At 32.7% G+C, this 20,973-nt stretch overlaps 2 protein-coding genes across 2 annotated transcripts in view; one reads left to right on the top strand and one right to left on the bottom strand.

The window, feature by feature from the left end:
• The window catches only part of LOC139502640 (epidermal growth factor receptor-like), a 346,005-nt gene that overhangs the window by 172,173 nt on the left and 152,859 nt on the right, over positions 1-20,973 (bottom strand). The window lies entirely within an intron of this gene.
• The window catches only part of LOC139502638 (prolow-density lipoprotein receptor-related protein 1-like), a 73,048-nt gene that overhangs the window by 39,919 nt on the left and 12,156 nt on the right, over positions 1-20,973 (top strand). The window contains exons 34-52 of the mRNA XM_071292166.1: positions 1,250-1,433; positions 2,045-2,145; positions 2,994-3,125; positions 4,379-4,498; positions 5,273-5,521; positions 6,349-6,471; positions 7,638-7,760; positions 8,105-8,218; positions 8,901-9,023; positions 9,957-10,070; positions 10,899-11,033; positions 12,297-12,443; positions 13,529-13,678; positions 14,103-14,191; positions 14,567-14,740; positions 15,966-16,150; positions 17,427-17,647; positions 19,595-19,795; positions 20,559-20,763. Coding sequence (XP_071148267.1) covers positions 1,250-1,433; positions 2,045-2,145; positions 2,994-3,125; positions 4,379-4,498; positions 5,273-5,521; positions 6,349-6,471; positions 7,638-7,760; positions 8,105-8,218; positions 8,901-9,023; positions 9,957-10,070; positions 10,899-11,033; positions 12,297-12,443; positions 13,529-13,678; positions 14,103-14,191; positions 14,567-14,740; positions 15,966-16,150; positions 17,427-17,647; positions 19,595-19,795; positions 20,559-20,763 — 2,890 coding nt within the window. The remainder of the gene's footprint in view (positions 1-1,249; positions 1,434-2,044; positions 2,146-2,993; positions 3,126-4,378; positions 4,499-5,272; positions 5,522-6,348; positions 6,472-7,637; positions 7,761-8,104; positions 8,219-8,900; positions 9,024-9,956; positions 10,071-10,898; positions 11,034-12,296; positions 12,444-13,528; positions 13,679-14,102; positions 14,192-14,566; positions 14,741-15,965; positions 16,151-17,426; positions 17,648-19,594; positions 19,796-20,558; positions 20,764-20,973) is intronic.

Here is a 20,973-nt window from a genome sequence, read left to right on the forward strand (position 1 = left end):
TTTTTTAGTTAAAAAATCAAGCTTATTTCAAGTCTAATTTGATGCATAACTCACAAGAAAACAATTCCTTTGTTCACCAATTCATACCTTGATCATCAATTATGAGATGACAAAAAGATACATGTATGTTAATCACTTAGGAATTAAAATTCAATGAATAAAAATTTTCAATAGAAGTGAACATAATTTAGTTATGTTCAGTTACACCTGGATCATTCAGCTTGCATGGTCAATTGATCCCTAAACAAAGATTTGTATGTTTTTTCGAGTTCTAGAAGAAACAAGGCTTCACTTTATATTCATGTTTTTTATTTCCTAAAATACTTTTAATAAGTATTTACGAATTCTACTGATGCAGTTATAACATTAAAACGTGCCCTTTTGTAATTTTCATGCCATAAATTGAAAAAGGAAATCCCATTTAAACTGGATTTTTTCACACCAGAAAACAGGGACGTTCCCTGAAAGCAGGGAATATATCCCACATTTCCTGACTTGTGCCCAACCTGTTCAAAGACAAAGTAGATTGATTTCAAAGCACGATTCAGACCATTTTTAGTCAAAGTCTTTAAGATTTTATCCTTTAAACAGGAACAGAGGTTAGACACAAAGCAAATCAAGATGCAATCAGCGGGTTGAAAGATGCTTCAGTTTTTTTTATTTTCAAAAAAGATCACCCTTGCACACAAAAAAATCGTGTGGCAAAGCATTTTGTTTGTTTCCTTGATTCCTAATCATGTAGGCTCTTCCTTGCAAAAATGCCTTGATTTAAAACGCTCATTGACTACAGCATCAGAAAGGTATCACCAAAAACCAACGCTCGTTGACTACAGCATCGGAAAGATAACACCAATAACCAACATAGCAACAACAAAAAATAGTGGACAAGAATGGCCAATAAATTTTTTCGGGTCGCGGTGATTTTACCGGTCGGTCGTGTGAGGGGAAACAAACAATATTTTAGTTTTGGCCTTACATGTATTTTTTATTGGACATTTGGGTCATTTTAGTTGGAAATGTATACCAATTTGATTTATCAAAATTTCATAAATGGAAGAGTGTTGCTCATTTGAAGATTTTGGATTTTCAAACCTATAAGTACTTTCCAACATCTTAATAAGGCAATGTAACATTTTAATGGAATATTTGGGAATCATTATCAATCCTATACTACTTTCCAACATCCTAATAATGCAATGTTACATTTTAATGGAATATTTGGGAATCATTATACTGTTTTTACTTTTAGCACATTTTAATCCATGTCGTGTCAGAAATGGTGGCTGTTCACATTTGTGTCTTCTTAAACCATTCATGGTGTCATCATTCAGAACATCAACATTTTTCCGATCCATAACCAGGGTGTGTGGTTGTCCAGAAAACTACAAGCTGGATGGTAGTTACAATTGTGTTCCAACTTGCAATGAGCCATTGTAAGTAAAACAGTATTTAAAGTCAATTTTTGAGTTTTGAATTTTTTAGTGAAACTCTTTTGACTTCTGACTGAATAAATTCAATTTTAGAGCATTTCCTCGCACTCTCTCTTTATATTATTTCCACAAAAACTTTCTTTGAAAGTTATAAATGAAAAAGTGTAAAAGTGAATTCTGCATGAAACAGAACAGAACAGAAAAGTATTGTGACGTCATGTTATTATGACGTTAAAGTATTATGACATCATGATGTTTCCAAGGATATTTATCTATAACATCTTTTCAATGATTGAAAACAAAATGTCAGCCATGTAGTTGAGAGGAAAAATAAAGAACTGAAGAAGGCCAATGGCCGAAACGTCTTGAAAAATTGGTTTATTTATACAATTATAGAAACAGAACCAGTCAAATATTTTGTTTGTATTCTTATTTAAGCCCTGTTGAGCAGGAAAAAAAATTAAATTTGTACCTTCATATTTTCCTGACTTAGCCATTTTAAAAATTTAAATGATATTTATGCCATCATATTTCATTTTTTAAGCCAAAATTATTTTTTTTAAATATGTCAGAGAGATACAAAGTAAATGACATCACACATTTTTCTGTTTCAGCCATTTTGAATGTAAAGAAAGTTCCAAGTGTATACCGTCATGGTGGAAATGTGACAATTACACAGACTGTGCGGGAGAAGAAGATGAAATTAATTGTACACGTAAGCAGATTTTATTAGGGTGTCCAGTCAGACTGTGGAGATTCAATGTGATACCTTGAGAGGGCAAATCATTTTGGAACCCCTTGTAAAAAATGGTGACCTGTTGCAAATTTGAGTCAACTGTAGTTTATTGATGTTCAAATATCATAAACTCATTAATAAAATCCAAATCACACCAGAATTCAGCTTTATACTGTTAAAACAGCTTATTTTAGCGACAAATTAGTTTTATATCTTGGTTGACCATGTGAAACCCTCCTATTTTGTCATATTAGAGGGGGGCAGGACCTTTTTCAGGATGTTGGAATCAGGTGTTTTTAAGCTCAGAAATTCGGGATTGACCCTTTCAGGATCCAGGATTTCTTTTTTTCAAATTTCAGGATGTAAAGATTTTATGTTTTATGTATGGATCAGGACCCCTGCAACCCCCCTCATATAAGATGTGCTTTCATAAAACATTTTTCATAATTTCGGTAAAATGTTCAATTTTAGATATGTCAAGAGTTTTTTAGTTCTATTTCAGAATTTTGAAGCAAGGACATTTAACAAAAAAGAGGCAAAAAATAGGAAGAAACAAGACTATCTGACAAAACCATGGCAAGACAAATGAGAAACCAATAAAAAGTTTAACAACAGTCTACAAAACACTGCATATTGATAAAAACTGAGGACTGAGCAACTGGAATCCTACCAAAAACCAGAGGGTGATCTCAGGTGCTCCTGAAGAAGAAGAAGCTGATTCAGCTCCACATGTGGCCAAAAGATAGCACTCTTAAAACAATTAATCTTGAAAAGGCGTCTACAGGACATTTGAAAAAACATAAAATGATTTTAACATTTTTTTTCAGAGCCCTATCACTGTCCACAGAGAGGCTATTTCCAGTGTAAAGGTGCCGGAGATAAAACTGGTTGTTTGCCACCAGTGGATATCTGTAATGGTATTCCAGAATGCAAGGATGAATCTGACGAAGAACAGTGTGGTTAGTATTATATTATGTAAAGTCTTGGTTATTAGATAAATCATTTCATGTTCTTAGGAAGACAAAACTTAGTTAGCCAACAGTCAGCCTTTTTTAATGTCTTGATGGCCTCTTTGTTTTGATGAAGGTTACTTATCTGTTAAAATCTATGTTATGAATTCCTCCTTTATATGCTTGGTGCACTTATTGTTTTTTAATTGATAATTTTAGTTATAAAAGGTACCAGGATTATAATTTAGTATGCCAGACACACGTTTCGTCTACATAAGACTCATCAGTGTCAGATGCTCATATCAAAATATTTATAAAGCCAAACAAGTACAAAGTTGAATAGCATTGAGTATCCAATATTCCAAAAAGTTGTAAATTATTGTAATGAAACTTTTTCAATTCACAAGAGGGAATGCAAGAGAAAAGGGTGGTTTAGCATTCAATTTGAAAATTTCTTCAATATTTTATAGGGTAGTTTCACTTAAAAAAAAACCAAAAGTATGTGTTGCAGTAGTAATTTTCGATATTAACAGAAAAAAAATCGAACTCTATGTACATACTATATAAATTTTAAGTACTGCCTAGTGTATTGTATGCAGATTTTTAATGCTTTTTTAACTTTGTGTATTCAGGATCAATGGTCAGGAAATAATTTCAGGCTAATTATTTTTATGTCCCATTTATGGGCAGTATGTTGTTAGGTTTGTTCGTTCGTTTGTCCGTCCATTCATTCGTCTATCTGTCCATTTGTCCCTCTTTCTCACTTCAGGTTAAAGTCTTTGGTCTCTCAGGATAAAGTTTTTGGTCTAGGTAGTATTGTATGAAGTTGAAATCCAATCAACTTGAAACTTAGTACAATGTTCCCTATGTTATGATCTTTCTAATTTTAATGCCAAATTAAAGTTTTGACCCAAAATCATGGTCCACTGAACATAGAAAATGATAGTGGGAGTGGGGCATCCGTGTACTTTGGACACATTCTTGTTACAGATCTTTTCTTTTTCGATTGAAATCATTCTTATTTTTTGTATTTGAAAGATAGATATTTGAATGATATCTCTATTAGGTACTGAAAATGCTCATTTTAGAATCTAGATCAGATCGTATAATTATTTCACAAACATAATCCAAATTATTGTGACAGATTAGCAGTTTCCTAAATCATTGAAAATACAATGAAAAGATATGATATTCCTTTTGTTTTACAGAAACTACCAATACTTGCTTAAGATTTATTATGAATGATCTATATTATTTTTCAGATAAGTATGACTGTTTAAAGGGCTATGTAAAATGTCAAAAAGAGAACAAGTGTATACCACTGACACATGTCTGTGATGGGAACCAACACTGTAAAGATGGTCAGGACGAACACAATTGTAGTAAGTATACTAAATAAAGGCAACAGTAGTTTACTTGTTCAATAGTCATAAATTCATGAGGGGAAAACAAATTCAGGAATACAAACTTACTGAGAAAAACACATCAACTGTAAGAGGAAAACAACAAAACAACAGAAACACTGACAAAAAACAAACACCAACATATATAGAAAGTCTATTTGATAAGAACTGCCATATTCCTGATTTTGTACAAGATATTTGAAGACAAAAAGGTGGGTTGAACATGTAGGGCTAGCCAAACCTCCCACTTATGTAACAATGTGAAAAATACCGCTAAAATGACAAAACTACATGACAGGTATACAGTACAAATAAATATAAAAACACTCAGGACAGAGAAATACATAAGTACTAGATTAGGTACAGATGGTGGCAGTCATCACATGCATATGTCAATAATTATAAAAAATTAGAAATTATTGCAAGGTTTTTATTGATGCAAAAATGTGATTCTTTTAGTATCACAACAATACGAACTTACATTCTGATATTAGGGACATATCTGTTTGCATCTTTCTAAACAAAATCGCAATAATTATACTTACCTTTGTTCATTCTTAAAAAATCAGTATTGCCAAATATTTTTTTAACCAGTTTAGCTACTATAAATACAGGTGATAAGATATTATATATATAATCATGCATTTATATTTTTTAGTCGTGGCGTTGTCAGTTTATTTTCGATCCATGATTTCGAAAGTCCCTCTGGTATCTTCTGTCCCTCTTATATTAATCAGTTATTTTTATCTTCAGCTGCAAAGGATTGTAATGAGGACCAATTCAAATGTGATGGCAATAGATGTGTTCCATACATGTGGAGATGTGATCATGACAAGGATTGTCTAGATGGTAAAGATGAGCCGTCTGACGCTGTATGTAAGAATACCACATGTCCAAAAGATTTCTTCAAGTGTACATCAGGACGATGTATCCCTGAATCATGGAAGTGTGATGGGGATATCGATTGTAGTCTCACAGACAATAGTGATGAAAAAGATTGTGGTAAGTTTAAGGGGGAAGGTACATGGTAAGTTTAGAGGGCGGAACATGGTAAGTTTGGGAGGACGGGACATTTCTGTAAATTCTTTAGAACCTAATGTGTCCATTTATAATTGTGAATCCTTGACCACTGGAAAAAGTATGAAATCTAAAAAATGAGATTGGAAAAGTTTTGATGACTGAAATCATGAATAGATATAGGAAGATGTGGTGTGAGTGCCAATGAAACCACTCTCCATCCAAATAACAATTTATAAAAGTAAACTATTATAGGTCAATGTACGGCCTTCAATGTTTTATTATTGTTAAGCCTGGAATTTATATTAATTAAATGAGCTATCATTTTTGTGTTAGCATCTCTGTTGACATTATTAAGCATGTTGATAAAAAGGAGGTTTAACAAGTGTAGAAAAAAGTAAAATTACAAAAATACTGAACTCTGAGGAAAGTTCAAAACAAAAAGGCTGTAATCAAATGGCAAGAGCAAATGATAAAACACATAAAAAAGAAAAAGATATATAATAAATCAGGTCATTTTGGGGTTTTGGGCATTAGATTTGGTCGGTGATTGTTTGCTGTTTTTAATAGTCATTTGAAGTGCATATAGGCATATATGGTTTGTTAAACCAATGAGCCTATTTGATCAGATGGCCACGTAAAATCAATAGCCAATTTGTAATAAAATACGGTCCTTCTTTTTATCAACCTGCTCTTATTCCTTATTGTGAGGAACCCCCTCCTACTCAGCCACCATTAAAATTCTTGATCAGCACCTGCTTGATGGAAGTTTTCTCTCAAATAGATCCAGTATCCCCATTTATATATTACAGCCAATAGATCTTGCAGTGCCAACCAGTTTAAGTGTGATGATAACAATTGTATACCTCAAGGCTGGAAGTGTGATTACGACAAAGATTGTAAAGATGGGAGTGATGAAAAAAACTGTGAACATGGTAAGTAGTTGTTATATAAACAGAGGCTGGGGTTGGAGGGCAAGTGTGATTACGACAAAGATTGTAAAGATGGCAGTGATGAAAAAAACTGTGAACATGGTAAGTAGTTGTTATATAAACAGAGGCTGGGGTTGGAGGGCAAGTTTGATTACGACAAAGATTGTAAAGATGGGAGTGATGAAAAAAACTGTGAACATGGTAAGTAGTTGTTATATAAACAGAGGCTGGGGTTGGAGGGCAAGTGTGATTACGACAAAGATTGTAAAGATGGGAGTGATGAAAAAAAATGTGAACATGGTAAGTAGTTGTTATATAAACAGAGGCTGGGGTTGGAGGGCAAGTGTGATTATGACAAAGATTGTAAAGATGGCAGCGATGAAAAAAAATGTGAAGATGGTAAGTAGTTGTTAACAAGGGCTTGGGTAAAAGATCCAGTGCAATGATGACACACATTGACGAAAAGCACTGTGAAGATTTACACCGTGCAAGGCCATCATTTGTAGTAAAAAAAAATAAAAAATCTTGTTGTCTGTGAAAATAGTAGGTATTGGTTTCAATAGTTAGATAGCCTGAGTGGCCGAGTGGTCTAAAACGTTTATCAAGTTTCACAAGTTTGTTAACACTAAAGGTTGTGAGTTCTGCACATAGCAGGTGTGTTGTTTTTATGTCTCATTTATAGGCATTATGTTTTCTGGTCTGTGCGTCTGTTAGTTCGTTTGTCCGTCCCACTTCAGGTTAAAGTTTTTGGTTAAGGTAGTTTTTGATGAAGTTGAAGTCCAATCAACTTAAAACTTAATACACATGTTCCTTATGATATGATGTTTCTAATTTTAATGCCAAATTAGAGATTTTACCCCATTTTCCTGTCCTCTGATCATAGAAAAGGATTGTGCGGATGGGGCATCCATGTACTTAGGACACATTCTTGTTAATTGACTAGGATAAGTTGAAATTTTTCACTCAATGAACAAGGAAAATATCATCCTAAGACTTTAAGCTGTCAATGAGAGGGAATGATTATTTATGCTTCAGTAAACATACAATCAATACATGTACAGTGAAGCATGTCCAAAACTAGGTATTGGTTGTTTCCCTCTTTTAACAAAACAATTTTGTTCAAATGCTATGGTAATTTCTTTAAGTCTGAATATTTTTTTTATCTATAGTATATGCTAATTGTACCAGTGAACAGTTCCCATGTTCAAACAAGAAGTGTATTCCTAAATCGTGGCAGTGTAATGGAGAAGTCAACTGTGAAGATGGTAGTGATGAAAGAGGGTGTGGTAACAGTAAGTTTATTTATAGATTAGATTTTGTTCTGTTTTATGACCTTAATATACAATGTATATTAAGGTTTTTATTAATTTAAATAATGAGACTTAGTGATTATCACAATAATAAGAACTCGCCTTCTGATATATATCTGTTACATATAGCTTTTTTTTGCAATAAATTGCAATAATTTTGTCTCAACATTTTTGTCTATTCTTCAACAATTGCAATAATAAAGGCACAATAATTTCTGAATTTACAGCAGTTGATCACTTCTCCATATTATTTCCTTGACTTCTTTTCTTCCTAGGTTAAGCCCTGCTTTAAACTTAAATAATAAATGTTTTTCTCAATTTTTCAGGTACTCAGTGCGGTGATGATCAGTTTAATTGTCAGACCATGTGTATACCTAAAGTTTGGCAGTGTGATGGAGATATTGACTGTTCCAATGGCAAAGACGAAAAGGAGTGTAAAAGTAAGACAAAATGAAAGAAGATATTTATGTCATAGAGAATTTTATGATTTAAATCTTAGGTCAAAATACATTCGAAAATACTGTAAACAAGCTTATGTTGTTAGATACTTTATTTCACATCATATACATGTACTGTAAGCTGACCTGGCAATAATTTAACTTTGTGATTTTTTTTTATATCCTTGATGTGTTGATATAAGCTTAAGGGTAGACCCAAGTTTTACATATTTGTAATGATATATATTCCCTTTTCTACTCACAAAATTTATTTTTGAATTCAATAACATCAGTGTGAGGTTGTTTTTGTTAAGTTTCATTGTATATTTACCCCCCTGTCAGAGTAGAAAGATTAAAAAAGTCTAAACTTCTCCATGATTGAATGAAAATTAGGGATATTCAATACCCATACTCAGTTGACAAAGCCAAAGGCAAAGAAATTTAATTTTAATTTTACTGGTCTTCATCCTCAAGTCAATAATGTTACCTTCAATATGGTGATAAAGCTCATAGCTAAATCAAGGCATCCCTAAACACTAGTTTGAGTGAACTTATTTGTTAAATGTGTATTAGGCTGCACATGTACATCGAAAAACACATATACAGGGTAAACCCAACAAATGACAAACTTTTAACAGACACAAACATCTAAACAATTTCTATCACATTAATTATTTTCTTTTAGATCCAGACACGTGTGAACAGGGACAATTCCAGTGTAAAAACAAAGTGTGTGTTCCTGGACTGTGGAGGTGTGATACAGAAGATGATTGCCATGACAACAGTGATGAAGATTCCTCCATGTGTAGTACGTTTCATTTTATTTTAATGTTAGGGTTCCTGTGAGCGTGACTTACTTTTTGATGCATTTTTACATCATTCATTGCTCAAAGTCATAGACTGATTGAGGATCTGAAGGTGACCTCTTGCAAGAAAGAATTTTGCCCCTATCAAACATACCCTCTTTTCCCAGTGACATAAATATGAGATGATGTGGTATGAGTGCAAATGAGACAACTCTTTATCCAAGTCACAAATAGTCTTTAACACAGAGCCTAGGCCCACACCGAACAGCAAGTTATAAAGGGCCCAAAATTACCAGTGTAAAACCAATCAAACAGGAAAACCAATGGTCTAATCTCTGGGGGTTCACTCCAATATTTAATTGGCTGGAGTTCAGTTACCCCACCCTTTTTATATAATTAAGATTTAATTTTTTTACCTTATCATATATTGCATTGGTGAAAATGTTAACTTTTCCAATACTGTTTGGGTTTCATGTGGTGTGTAATGTAAAAGTAGAATAACAAAGAGTCAAAAGAGAGGAAAATTTGTTGATAAAAAGCCAGGAATGCAAAGAAAAAAAAAATTGATTTTTTTTTACCGTAACGTATATTTCTGATAGTTTTTAAAACCTATTCTTATTTTTTCAAGCTTGAAAAAATTTTCAAAACCTATTCTTATTTTTTCAAGCTTGAAAAAATTACCTGTTCTAGCGGCACATCCTATCACAATGGGCTAATCTAAGAACTTATATGAGAGCAATTATTACAAGCCACAACAAAAGAAATATTTTGTATCTGTTTCTGGTTTGTTAAAACAGCATCCCAATATAACTTTGAAGAATTAACTGTATATTTTAAACAATTCAATATGACTTGTAATTAAGAAAATTCCAATGTTAAAATCAAATAAATAAATATATGATGAACAAACCTAATTCTATTTTTTGTTGTTGCAGAAGACTACACATGCCCACCTGGTCGATTCCGATGTAAAAATCATAAGTGTATTTTCAGCGACAAAAGGTGTGATGGAACAAACCAATGTGGAGACAACTCTGATGAGGAAAACTGTAATTATCTCCCTTATTTTCTAAAATTAATTGTCTAATATATTGAAAAAGTACAACAAAACTACTGAACTGCAGAGTAAATTCAAAAAGGGGAAGTCCTTAAAAGTTCCTCACATAATGAATGAAAAACAGCTGTCAAATAACTGACTTGGTACAAACGACTGTCAAATAAATGACTTGGTACAGACATTTTCAAAGAAAAATGAAAGGAAGTCTCTTAATATATAAGATGAAAGCAAATAAAGTTTTGGGGTTGATAGGCAAAGAAGATGTCGAATTTTCTCACTATCTTGCCTAAAAACAAAGGAATATTTCAGCAATATTGTTTTTATGTCCGACACTTTTTTCACATTATGTGGCTAGTATGGAGATTGATAATTCAGTTCTATAATTTTGTTTACCTGTTATAACTATGAATGTTGCCATTTTTGTTGCTTTCCCCGGCAAAGCAAACATATCAGTAAATCTTGGCACTCCCCAGTTTCAAAAAAGCATATTTGCGCCTGTTCCAAGTCAGGAGCCTCTGGCATTTGTTAGTCTTTTATGACTTTTAATTTTAGTTTCTTGTGTCCATTATCACTGAACAATTATACATTTTTGTTAAGGGGCTAGCTGAAGCACTCCTCTGGGTGCAGGAGTTTCTCTCTGCATTGAAGACCCATTGGTGGCCTTCAGCTGTTGTTGGCTCCTTGATCAGGTTGTTGTCTCTGAAACATTCTCCATTTCCATTCTCAATTTTATCTAACAAAAAGATTGACAATGACCAGATGTTATATATGTATGAGGGAATATTTTAATGTTGTAAAAATGTACTTGTGATTTTTGTAGGTTTTTTTGACAGTGTGTGTACAGGACAGAGCTTCCAGTGTGACAGTTCTAAGACATGTATTCCTATGGACAAAGTTTGTGATGGAAAGATTGATTGCATCAAGGATGCCTCAGATGAAAAGCCAGCTATCTGTGGTATGTATAATGAATGATCAGGGGAAAAAAACAGTTCAAAATGTCAGATTGGTCAAGATGCACATTAGTTTCTCCATAGGCAGTAATGGTAACGTTTTCTTCTGTTGCTCAGTCCATATTGTTCACTTGGATATGTATGATGGCTCGTTTCGAAGCTGAGACATTTTCACATATGTGGTTAAATTTTTGGGGTACGAAGTGAGATTACTTTTTCCGTAAATTAGCAAACCCCGAGTATCCTTTTGTTATGCGTCTCCTTGAGGTAAAAAAAAAACCATTTTTGACATAATAAGTTTTTTGAAAATTTAATACTTTGAACACATTTAATAGCTCCATAGTTATAACAATTGTATTCTGTGTTTCCCCATTTTCTAAATTAACACAAATGGTTAAGCCCAGTCACTTGTTTATCATAGAAATATGTCAAATATCACTACACAGAATTTTTTTGTTTACCCGTGACTTTTGAGTTCCTCATTTCACGGCGCATTAGGGATATTGTCCCAGATGACATTCGAAGTACATAGTTTTGTCATTGGGTCTATCAAATATTTTGGGCCAATGTAGATATTCCAATTGAGGCATAGCAAGCAGCAAGCAGTAGATAAATGTAAATGTAAAGAAATGATAAATACTTGCTCATGCATGATACAGAATAATTGATAAACGTTTCAAATTGCAAGAAACTATTTAGTCAGGTTTTGTAAGTCTCTTAACAAAGTTTAAAAAACTTGAGGGTGTGTAATAAAATTAAAAATGGAAACCGGCAATGTATCAAAGAGACAACAACCCATCCAAAAATTAGAAAACAACTGAAATCCACCAATTGGAGCAACAATAAAAAATATTTTGGTTTGCCCAAACCCTACCCAAAGGTTGAGACATTGTGTAGGTAGGTAGGCATTTTCTTTTTTTTTTACAAAAAAAGAAATTGAAGTATCGGGTGTGTATTTGTCTTCATGCCTATCTGATTAAAAAAACCTTCTTCAAATCAGGACAATAAAAGAATTTGAGTAGGCAGCTTTTTTCTGGGTAGGTAGGGTTTGGGCAAACAAACCTAATCTTTTTTATGGCCTGGTCTTCAACAAAGCCAGAGCTTCTTCAGCTTCCCCTCAACAAAAATGTGTACAAGTTTAGTGATAATAGTTTTTTTTTTTGTGTTTTTTTCCAGTTATAACTTTATGTATGCATCAGACAGCCATTTTTACTATACCAGGTATCAATCTCAGAGAAATTAACTATTTATTAATTCTTTCTTTTTAGAAGATATGAAGCCATGCAGTGACGAATTAAGAAGAAACAGCAGTATTTGTCAACAGAAATGTATTAGTCTACCTTATAAGGAGGGTGCTTACAAGTGTGCTTGTAAAGAAGGATATACATTAATGGAAGATGGTTTCCATTGCCAAGGTTGGTGTCAAATTTTTAAAAATTAATCTGTTTTATATTCTCACCATTTTGGGCCTTAGTCAAGAGTGATTGAGATAGTTAATTTTTGTGGGGAGTCTTATTGAGGGGTTCTGATCCCTGATCGTGCTTACTGTTTTGTCAGATTTTCGTATCCCGCTTTCACTATGCAAGGAACCAATTCTCATTTTTTTGTAATTTCCTGTGTCCCGCTAGACTTCATTTCCCATTTTCACGGCACAATAATTTGACTTTCACAGGTCACGCTTACAAAAAATCAGCAATCCCACGTCACATTTAGACCCCAATGAAACCCACTCTGTACTCGCTAGCCTGTCAACACCGAGGTTGTGTTTTTGAAGCTGGCTCTTGACCAGTGTAGTGGACTTCTATCTGAATTGACTAGTATTCTCAGAATTCTTGCTGAAGGTCAGTGGTTCTATCTGGCCGCTTCAGATTCCTTCACCAAAAAAAATCTGGTTGTCATGATAAATTGTATATTTAGAAATTATTGTGATGTTTTTTTATGCTGCAATTATTATGCCCCTTTTTATGCCCCATTTATGGGCATTATGTTTTTGGTCTGTGCGTCTGTCTGTTTGACTGTTTGTCTTTTCGTCCATATGTCCCACTTCAAGTTAAAGTTTTTGATTGAGGTAGTTTTTGATGAAGTTGAAGTCCAATCAACTTGAAACTTAGTACAAATGTTCCCTATGATATGATCTTTTTAATTTAAATGCAAAATTAGAGTTTTTAACCCATTTTCATGGTCCACTAAATATAAAAAATGATAGTGTGTATTTGGCATCTGTGTACTTGGGACACATTCTTGTTTTATTATTGTGAAAAAATTCAACTGGGCTATAATCACAATAATTTTAACTCACATTTAAAAAAAATATATATGAATTAAACAGGACTTTTCTCAAAATGGCAAAAAATTGAAATCCCATTCTAGTCTAAAATGACAAAATCACAATAATAAATGTAGGCAATAATTTTGGAATTTACAGTATTCTGAAGTGCTGAAAGTGATATTAAATAATTGGTTAACAATAAAAATAAAGAATCTTTTTTTGTGATTTTAGTACAAGATTTGTGTAAGAAGTGGGGCACATGTTCACAGCTCTGTAGTCCTAAACATATGATGGAGGCTTCTGCAGGGGTCCATTGCTCTTGTGAGGAAGGTTATGAAAAGAAAGTCACATACGATGGCACTATGTCATGCATAGCTAACGGTAAGTTATAGTCAAATCCTACAGAATAGTCATTGGTCAGTTAGTCAAATTAAGTTAATAAGTTTGGAAGCTTTTTGATCTTGAACCTATTTCGAAACAGCTAATTAAAGTACTGTTATTATATAATAGAAAATTAAAAAAATAACTTTTTAGCATTGATTGTAGTCAACTCAGAACAAGTTTTAATTCGGATAGTGTCATTTATACAGTTCTTTAGTTATGTCTCTTTATAATGTTGTATTCAAGCAGAGCCATCATATTTGTTCCATGGACACATTCTCCATTTATTGATAACTCATGTCATCTTATTTATGTATTATTAAACTTTTTGTAACAAAATACAATATATATTATAGATAATGGCTAAATTATTATTCTAAGTTGCTTCATAAAAATAACACTTGTAATAAAACTTTTATTTTAGGTCCACAACCACTGATATTAGTTGCTAGGGAGAGTGTTATTTTGCAGTCAGACTTGTATGGAAAGTCAGAAGAACAAACAATTGGAAAGGTAAGAAAGAAAAATATGGCTTCTAGGAATAGTTGGAGAGTTGCATAATGGCGTACTAACAGACTTAGGTTCTGTATATATTTTGAGGACAAAGTCCAAAATTATAGTAGAAAATCAATAAAAAAGAAAATCAAAATACCAAAATCAATTTGATTTGAGATCTAGTCCAAAATGACAAAATCTTGAAAAAAGATGCATGCAATTATAACTATTAATAGTTAATACACTGGTTCACTTTTTCCACCTATTTTTAGTACATTTTCATAACTCTGTTGATGAAGTCTGCCCTATGCATAGGCATGTTCTTAAGTATAGATTGCAATAATTTCTAAAATTTATTTTATCACAACTTTTATTTTAATTTATTATTAATAGGAGAGCAGTGAGAAAATAGCTGGAATTGATGCTGACATGACAACTAGCCCTTGGTCAATCTTTGTGGTCAGTCACTCTAACCAATCAAACCACTCTATCAGTAAAATGAAAATCCAAAGCACAAAGCCAGAGAAAGGGAAAGTCAAGAGAGCAGCAGTTCAACCAGTACCAGAAGTGAGTCAGAGTTAGGGGGATAGGGGGCCAAGCCCTCTTTTTAGGGAAAAATTGTGTTGATTATGTAGGGAAATCACTGGATCAGGGCCCCCTCTTATGAATAATAATTGATCTCCCACTGCCAATGATAATAAGAAAATCTAGAAACCTGAACAGGAATGCGCAAATGGTGTTTATAGTTACAAGGAATTTTAGATTTTGAATATTACTTAGACATGTTGAGTTGGTTCATAATTTTGATAATTAAGTTCAAATTTGATCATTATTTAACTTTAAAAAATTTTGTTTATAAACTTAGTGGTTGATTATTAAACCTTAAACAGTGTCTGAAATAAAATTAAAAAAAACATCAATCTTTGAGAAAGAGTGTGAGTTTTTCTAGCGCATTACGAAAAATAAACAAAAAATTTTCATTTGACTTTATCTTGAATACGAAACAAAAATTATCAAAAGACTAACATTTGAAAACTAGTAATTTTTTTTTGACAGTGGTGAACCTAGAATTGGTTAGATGTGTCTTCTTTACAATGAAGGCAATATGCTTCATGCATCTTCTTTTATTCTTGATTTTTGGGTTTGTTTTTTAAAGTTACCCCTTTTTGTAAAAAAAAATTTAATGGATTCAATTATGTTCAAAACATTGCAGTTGACCAAATTTGTCTCATGGTCTTCTTTGTGCTAAAGGATAAATTGAAATAAATTGATTAATATAGTTTCTTTCCATATCCATTTAGACATATTTGTTGACGAATATCATTTTTTATGAGACAATCACTGTTATAAATCATTATCATATAGTTACATTAGATGTATGTTTCATTATGATACAGTTATTTTGATTGGCTAACAGCAATTTAGGGTTCTTCTGAAATTAACATTCATTATACAATGAAGATGACACGAGGTCCCACAATAAAGTGCACATGTAAATTGAAAGAAAAACTTGATAGAAATCGTGTTTTCATGATCCTAGCTAAAAAAATGTAATTATAAGTATTGAAAGCTTAATTTTAAAACTTCATAAGGGTATAATTGCATTGATCATGCACACATTTTTAGAATTAAGCCTTATTGCGCTTCATACAAAATGTACTTCGATCATTGCTTTTACACCCAAGTGAAGTTACAAAAAGAAGCATTCAATTCTTGAATGCATGCTTAATATACATTTTGTTCAAAAATGTAAAGCCTAAGTGAAAATGTTTTTTTCCCCCTTTTTTTTTAGGTTTTGCTCCACAATCTTGGTAACCCTCATGGTATTGCAGTGAACTGGGTTGGCAAGCATATATACTGGACTGATTCCCACACAAGAAAAATAGAAATGGCAAATTTTGAAGGCAAACAGCGTCGATCTGTTATTTCTTCTGCTTTGGATCAGCCATATTCTATTGTTGTACATCCAGAAAAAGGGTATGTAATGTGCAATCATAATATTTGTTTGACAAAATTTTTTAGTGGATTGCTGGGTAAGGGGTATTATGAATTAAAATGGTCAATGAATTCGCCGTTTCAGAATCTGATGCATTCTAGGCAATATCTTCAGAAGCGTACACCAAAACGTTCTGATTGGTTAAATATGTGATAAGCAATAGAAATTCAACCAATGATGCAATGTTATTTCATTTTGGTGTACGAACAATGAGATTACCCATTGTCCTCTAGATTCTAAAAAGGTGAATTACAGTTTTTTGTTAGGAATGTAAGCTTTAAATACTGTGGATTCATTTATTTTCGTGGGTACCAATGTTCGTGGTTTGAGGAAAATTCGTGGATGTTTAATTTCGTGGTTTTGACAAAGTATGCCTATATTCCTTTAGAAAATCTGCAATTCGTTGAATATTTAAATTTGTGGTTTCCTGGTACCCACGAAATCCACGAAAATTGGTATCCAACGAATATTAATGAATTCACAGTAGCAAAACAAGGATCTCAAATATAGGAGAAAATGAAAGTTTTCCTTAATCCACAATAATTGGTTCCCTTGAAAAAAAATTAATTTACAATAACAGACCGAAAGTCATCCTGACACCAGGATCATAGTCTTTGATTTTAGGCACACATAAATATTTGACAAATCATCAGCAAAAATGTACTTCTGTTCTCAAGCCTAATAATAAAATAATTAAGTTTTGCTAAGGGCATTATTAGACCTGGAATAATAACTCTATTGTTGCAAAGTTGGAAAATCATATCAAGTTTTAGATTGGTTCAAATGAATCAATCATGCACATATGTTTTTTAGACAACTCTTTTTTTCAAGCTATTAAGACATTTGTAGTTGCAAACTGTAAATTATTAGAAATTGGCATGTTTTTATTGTTGCCAAATTTAGAAAAGCTTTTGCAAGAATAAAACTTGCATTTTAGATTTTGATAGCACTTTCAGAAATAGCAACAACTCAGTAGTGTATTGAGGGGTATAAAGGAGGCTATCTGCATGGAAGAACGTGAAATAAAATTGCAATCTCATGATGAACGAACTATTAAAAATTTCTTGCACGTTGATCTTTTAACTGATTTCACGAAACACGGTGAATAACGAATCTTTTTCAAGGCTGCATTTGAAATAAAAATGGCAAAACATGTTGCACAAAAATAACCATTTACCATCCTCTGTATTGTTTTCCAGTATAACTTATTCACACTTAAAATGCAGACAATAATTTCTGACTCTTGTAATTTTTCAGGAAACTCTTTTGGACTGACAGGGGCTTTCCCCCTAAAATAGAAAGTTCAAACTTAGATGGAAGTGGTCGCAAGATAGTTGTCAACGAAGAGATAATCTGGCCCAATGGTCTAGCCATAGACTACCCTAATGGTAGATTATACTGGGCAGACACAAAGAAAAGGACTATAGAGACTGTGGACCTAGAGGGGAAAGACAGACATGTTGTGATACAGTTCAACAGTATGTTTTGTTAGTTAATTCACTTTACAGCTAATACATTAATGCTAGCAAGACAAATCTTTGTTTGGCTTGCTTGCTTTGCTTGTATCAATGTTTGCTCAAGCATGGCAATTAAGATAGGCGGAGCTTCATCTTGTATACGGCCTACTTAAATTTTATTGGACGGTTATGTTTGAAGTTAAGGACACTAAATTTTAAACATCACAGGATGACAAATATAAAGCGCAATCGTAGAAATGGAAGCCAAAAAAATGTAATTGTTTTTCTCGAAGATATGCATTTTCATCATCCAACTGAAAAGACTGTCGTCAAGTACTTTTAGAAAAGCAAAATAACTATTCGAACACACCTACTCTGATTTAATGATTCATTACATAGGTATTTCATTTGACCCATATATTTCATCTTTTAGTACTGTGATTTTTTTATGTTATAAAGTCAACCTGTAGCTTTGCTATATAAAAATGATAGAATCTGAAGCGAGATGATGTATCAAATGTTCTTCCTTTGAGCGTTTTTTAGACAAATTATTCTTCTCAAACACACCCTAACATAAGAAGGTTTGCTCGATTTTTCTTTTTGATACAATTGTTTCCAATTTTTTTTTTCTTTTTTTCTTGAGTCAGGTAATGGAAGGACGGAAACGGAAATAAGGAATATTATAGATTGATATGTTCTCCATCTTGATAGATAACCATGTCGACTTGATATCTAACTGTTCTACTTAATTATGTAATAGATAAATTAAAAACTTATGCAAATGGTTGTTTATTACAATAAAACACTCGTATTTGAGAAGAAAATTGTTATTTTATTTGTTTCTATTCACTTTTAAAAAATTTCTTACTAAAGTAAACATAACAGAAAGCACTTATCGCCTTCTCTATAAACAAAGAATAATCAGTTTGAAGGTTTACAAGCAAAAATTAATCCAAAGTGCGCAATATTCAATAACAATAGACATAATAAATAAAATAATTAAGTCATCCCCCCCCTAATTAATTTATCCCTTTTTTTAGAAAATCAAGTGCACCTTCTTTATTAGGGTGTGTTTGAGATGAATATTTTGTGTTGAAAACGTACAAAGAAAGAATATTTGATACATCATCTCGCTTCAGATTCTATAATTTTTATATAGCAAAGCTACAGGTTGACGTTATAACATAAAAAAATCACAGTACTAAAAGATGAAATATATGGGTCAAATGAAATACCTATGTAATGAATCACTCGAAATCAGAGTAGGTGTGTTCTAATAGCCTTTTGTTTTACTAAAAGTACTTGACGACAGTCTTTTCTGTTGGATGATAAAAAAATGCATATCTTCGAGAAAAAACAAATACATATTTTTGGCTTCCATTTCTACGATTGCGCTTCATATTTGTCATCTTGTGATGTTTTAAAATTTAGTGTGACTGTCCTTAACTTCAAACATAACGTCCAATAAAATTTAAGTATGATGTGTACAAGCTGAAGCCCCGCCTATCTTAATTGCCATGCTTGAGCAAACATTGATACAAGCAAAGCAAGCAAGTCAAACAAAGATTTGTCTTGCTAGCATTAATGTAAAAGCTGTAACATGTGACACATCTAGAGCAGGATCTGCTTACCCTTCCAGAAAACCTGAAATCACTGCCAATTTGCAGAGCTTGTATTAACTTTCAAGATATTACATATTGCCTTAGTTACTTTTATAATTTAGAACGAGCAAAATGCTTGAAATTATTCTGCAGTAAATTATTATTAGCTTTCAAATACAGTTATTTTCTTTAAAAGACAAGTTATGATTAAGTTGAGAGCTAAACCTAACCAGGCTTTGCTTATGAAAAAAGAAAACAACAACTGAATGAAATGAGAGATCTAAAACTCTCCTTCAGAAAAAACAAAGAAAGAATCAATTCTTCTTTATGCTTTCTAAACTTGAAATCTTTCTTTATTTTCACTTAGCTTCTACTGGGACACTGGCACCATACATGGTTGATGTTTTTGAGGACTATCTGTTTGTGAGTTTCTACCATAACAGTACAGTGATGAAAATTAAGAAATTCCGAACAAATCCTCATAGCCTTGAAGATGGGCAACCGTTATTCAAGACATTATTGTCTATAGGAGACATCCTGATTCTTCAACAGAGCAAACAGAAATTAAGTAAGTAAAGAATAATTTCCATTTAGCTCTGATTTTGGTGCCATACTTCCTTAAAAGTGGGTGTTATTGCATCTTTAGATTTCAAAATACGGAGATCTGAAATGATTGCCAATGAGACAATGATTTAGCTACATGTATCCTCCAGTCCAAATAAGAGAAACATGTTGAGAGCCATGTTGTAGTGGTAGAGCATTGGATTACTAATACAAAGGTTCCTTGTTTCCGATCCAGGTTCCAGGGAGAAAACTTCAGGGACTGAATATAAGGCTGTTTCTTGACACCATTTGCAAGTATGGTCCTGAGAAATGATGACAGTCCATTCGGAAGGGGAAGATAAATGGCTAACTGGTTTAAAGAGATAGCAATATCTCTTGCATGTAAAACACACCCTTGTAGATTTAAAAAAAAAGAGCGGGCTAATGTTGTTTTTTTTTTTAAACAATTTAAAACTTAATACACAAGTTCCCTCTGATATCGTTCTAATTTTAATGCCAAATTAGAGTCTTGGCACCAATTTCACAGTTCACTGAACAAAGAAAATGATAGTGCAAGTGGGGCATCCTAGTACTACAGACACATAATTCAAATTTAAATTGTGTTTATAAATCTTTTCAAAACTGTGGTGAGATTATTGTTTTTGTTTCACCAGGTGTCACCACTGTCTGTTACAATAAGCCATTCTTTAAATCATCCTTTGAATTTCAGTTTGACAACCTGTTACAATAAGCCATTCTTTAAATCATCCTTTGAATTTTTATTTCAGTTGACAACCACTGTAGTATCACAGAGCTTCACTGTCCTTCAGCCATGTGTATTAATATGCCTCAAGAAAGCACGAAAAAATACAAATGTGTGTGTCCAGATGGCGCTCGCTACATTGATGAGAAATGTGACTTTTCCACTTGTCTTCCTGGACACTGTTACAATGGCGGAACTTGCAATATTTCTAACACTGGACCCAAGTGCATGTAATTATATATTCTATTCTAGCATATAGTGACTGCCTTCATCAAATTGAAGATTATGTCACAGGAGGAAACTTACAACAAGACATAGATCGGTATACTGTTAATTCAGAAATTATTGCGATGTTTTATTATTGCGAAAAAATGCGACAGAGTTATAATTGCAATAATTTAAACTCGCATTTTGGATTTTTTTTATGTGAATTGAACCTG

This window comes from Mytilus edulis, chromosome 14, assembly GCF_963676685.1.
Source record: "Mytilus edulis chromosome 14, xbMytEdul2.2, whole genome shotgun sequence".
Taxonomy (NCBI): Eukaryota; Metazoa; Mollusca; class Bivalvia; order Mytilida; family Mytilidae; genus Mytilus; species Mytilus edulis.